The sequence below is a fragment of the Rhincodon typus genome, chromosome 23, assembly GCF_021869965.1.
Source record: "Rhincodon typus isolate 14 chromosome 23, sRhiTyp1.1, whole genome shotgun sequence".
NCBI classification, from domain to species: domain Eukaryota; kingdom Metazoa; phylum Chordata; class Chondrichthyes; order Orectolobiformes; family Rhincodontidae; genus Rhincodon; species Rhincodon typus.
The window spans coordinates 28,692,190-28,696,273 of NC_063354.1; the positions used below are offsets into that span (position 1 = coordinate 28,692,190).

A 4,084-nucleotide genomic window follows, 5' to 3' on the forward strand; every position below is an offset into this window, starting at 1 on the left:
CCCATTTCTGATGAAGGGTCTCGGCCCGAGATGTCAGCCTTCCTGCTCCTATGATGCTGCTTGGCCTGCTGTGTTCATCCAGCTCTACACCTTGTTATCCAAGTTTGTAGTTTGCTTTCTTATCAGGAATAACTTCTCTGTTCCTTGTTACATTTGATGTTCGCTATCTAGTTCACAACATAGCCTGTCCTGTCATTATCTTAATTTCCCATTTGTCACAAGGCAGTTAGTTATCAAGCACATGTTAAAACAGTCTGTTTATGTAGCTTCAATGCCTTCTTTTCCCATGGATGGCATATTGGCATGTTGCTTTTAATTCTTTTATAACAGTTTGTCCCTTATCTCAGGAAACAGTTCATTTCAGTACGAATTATAGCTGATTCCTTCAATCCATGCACAGTTACTGAAGTTCTGAAATTGACAGTATCACACTGTGCTGTTCACTGAGTTGCACGAGCAGATAACTTAGATTTAAGCGTGAACCTGAGGATCTCACACTGCTGCTTACCATGTGATATATGACGCGGAGGTGTCGGTGTTGAACTGGAGTGGACAAAGTCAGAAGTCACATGATACCAGGTTATAGTTCAAGAGGTTTATTAAAATCACAAGCTTTCGGAGCGCTGCTCCTTCATCAGGTGACGACTTCATCTGACAAAAGAGCAGTGCTCCAAAAGCTTGTGATTTCAACCTGGTGTCGTGTGACTTCTGACCATGTGATGTATGAGCAGTCAAATCAAATCCATGCCACTGCCGATATGTTGCATGGGCATGCCGCTATCCTGTATGAGCTTCTGATCATGATGAATGCTGCTGCCAACATCCTCAAGTCTCAGAAACTACAGGTAAAGGAAGATCATTTGCTGGTGTAACTATAAAAGTATCTTAGTAGTATCTGAGTAATTAACAAGAACTAGTTAATTGCGCGTTGGCAACTAACATGTTACATTGATATGACGGACATTGTTATAGAGACTTTAAGGAGGGTCAGATGTTAGGTCTCACTCCTTTGAAATCCCAAACTGTTCTGTCCACAAGTCCACATAACATGATCATAGTGAATGGTGCATATGGTAATCATCCATATTAACTCTTTCAGGCCCATATACAATCTAATTCTGCAACAAAGTTAAAAATAAAATTACATAAAGAGGAAATGGTAGAAGAATATAAATTACATCCATTTGATCACTGACAGACTCCCAACCAACAGAAACACAGATATTCAATTCACAACATCAGTGAAAATCCTTATTGAACCAGTGAAAATCCTTATTCAAGGCCTGATCTTTGCAGTTTTATGCTTGCTTTCTACATCCTTCTCCTTACTCCTTTAATTTTTAAGATTCACCTCCTTACCAATAACCTCTCCACTGAATCTGAAGGAACACAGCAGGCCAGGCAGCATCAGAGGAGCAGGAAAGTTGATGTTTCGGGTTGGAACCCTTCTTCAGAAATTTCTGAAGAAGGGTCCTGACGTGAAACATCAACTTTCCTGTTCCTCTGATGCTGCCTAGCCTGCTGTGTTCCTCCAGCTCCACATTGTGTTATCTTTGACTCCAGCATCAGCAGTTCTTACTATCTCTGACCTCTCCACTGAACCTGTCTTCTTCTACTCTCCTGTAAGGTATCCCTTCCTAAGTACTGTCCTTATTCAGTTTGAAACTGTGCCCATTATTCCTTTCCTTGAAAAAGTCACGCTTGATCCATGCTCATCTCCAAATACTGTTCATCTCTATTTTGCCTTTCTTCTCCTCATACCTCTTGTATGGACTTCCAGAAGGTTTTTGATAAAGTCCCACACAAGAGATTGTTAGCAAAGGTGGAAGCCCACTAAATTGACGGCAAATTACTGACATGGATAGGAAATTAGCTGAGTGGCTGGAAACAGAGATTTGGAATAATAGGAACATTGATGTCAAATTGGCAGGATGTGACTAATGCTGTCCCATAGGGATTTGTGTTGGGGACTTCAATTATTTACAATATTCATTAACCATTTGGATAATGGCATAAAAATTCAAATATCCAAATTTGCTGACGACACAAAATTGGGCAGCATTGTAGACTATTGTTGACAACAGCATAAATTATGGCAGTATATTGATAAATTAGGTGAATGGGCAAAACTGTGACAGATGGATTTTAATATAAGCAAGTGTGAGATTATTCTCTTTGGACAGAAAAAGGATACAGCAGGGTATTTGATTTAGAAGGCACAAAATTAAATACAGTGGATGTCCAATGAGATTTGGGGAATCAGGTGCAAAGCTCTTTAAAATGCAACAAACTGGTGCAGAAAATAGTCAAGAAGCTAATGGAACGCTGGTGTTCATATCTAAAGGGCTGGAGTATAGGGATGTAGACATTATTCTGCAGTTATATGAAACCCTAGTTAGGCACCACTTAGAGTACTGAGAGTAGATCTGGGCACACATAAGGAAGGATGTTTTAGCTGTGGAGGGAACTCAACACAAGTTTCCAAGGATGATACCTGGACTTCAGGGATTAAATTATGAGGAGAGATTAGACAAATTAAGCCTTTATTCTTGAGAATTTAGGAGAATAAGGGGTGATCTGGTTGAGGTATTCAAGACATTCATTGGAAAAGACAGGATAGATGAAGATAATTTATTTCCACCGGTTGAAGTTTCCAGAACCATTGTCATAGTCTATGAATTAGGGTCAGGCCATGCAGGAAAGATGTTAGAAAGCACTACTACACGCAAAGAATAATGGAAGTTTGGACGTTTCTTCTTCAAATGGTGGTGGATGGTAATTCAATTGTTAAATTTGAATCTGAGACACCAATTTCTTATTAATTAAGAGTATCAAGGATAGGGATTCAAGGCAGGTACATGGAGTTAGGCCACAGATCAGCCATGATCTTATTGAATGGCAGAGAAGGCTCCAGGCGCCGTATGACCTACTCTTATTCTGATGTTCCTTTGTTCCTATATCTCATCACTGGCCAGCTCAATATTCACCTGGTTTGAATCCCTCAGTTTCCATCCTGATAACAGCATTGAATCTATTTCTCTCATTGGGAACTGAACACCAGCTACATCCACGTTAACTTGTGAAACCAGAATGTTAGCAATTTCAACTAATGGTTCAATCCAGTATACAAGGGACCCGAATGTTATCTGAGCAGTAGAAAGTCCCCTGGATGAGTGAAAGCATATTTTTGGAGTTGCATTCTAAGGTAACATTTTACTATTTGACAGAATATTCTAGAGACTCTGGAAATAAAATCTGATCATTGTTTCCATATGAATGTTCATTTGAACACAACAAATTCCACATTCACTAGACAAATCCATCATTATCCCAAACCTCATCTGTGATAGATATTCTCTTGTTTGAAGGAAGGTAGTTCAACTACTGTGAGTGGAGCAGCTCAGTGATTAGCATTGCTGCCTTACAGCACCAGGGACCTGGGTTTGATTCCACCCTTGGGCGACCATCTGTGTGGAGCTTGCACGTTCTCCTTATGTCTGTGTGGGTTTCCTCTGGGTGCTCCTGTTTCCTCCCACAGTCCAAAGATGTGGAGGTTAGGTGGATTGACAGTGCTAAATTGCCCATAGTGTCCAGAGATATGTAAGCTAGGTGAATTAGCCATGGGAACTACAGGATTACAGGAATAGGGTAGTGGGAGTGGGTCTGGGTGGAATGCTCTTCGGAGGGTTGGTGTGGACTCGATGGGCCGAATGGCCTGGTTCGATACTGTAGGGATTCTACTTTAAAAGTCATGTATGTTTGAAGTAACTTCAGCACAGAAAATGACAACACAGCACCATCAAATCAAACCTTTCTGGTGAAGTGTCCAGATTAGATATTTCCTATTTTGTAAATCTTGTAACAAATATATAATACTGCAGATGCTGGAAATCTGAAAACAAAATCAGAAAATGCTGGAAATACTTTATAGGTTTGATAACATCAGTGGAGAGAGAAACAGATTTGATCTGTCAGTTCGAAGATATTTCTTCAGGACAGATCACATAATGAACTGAAACTGCAGTCAACTATAATAAAAGTGATGGGATGTGAATAAAAGTGAAATGGCCAGTATTTCACACAG

At 40.1% G+C, this 4,084-nt stretch overlaps 1 protein-coding gene across 1 annotated transcript in view; it reads right to left on the reverse strand.

Moving 5' to 3' along the window:
* Positions 1–3,356, reverse strand: part of acsf2 (acyl-CoA synthetase family member 2) — a 115,487-nt gene extending 112,131 nt beyond the window's left edge. Inside the window, exon 1 of the mRNA XM_020529720.2 lies at positions 3,337–3,356. Within this exon, the coding sequence (XP_020385309.2) occupies positions 3,337–3,341 (5 nt within the window). The 5' untranslated portion in view covers positions 3,342–3,356. The remainder of the gene's footprint in view (positions 1–3,336) is intronic.
* Positions 3,357–4,084: the final 728 nt, after the last annotated feature.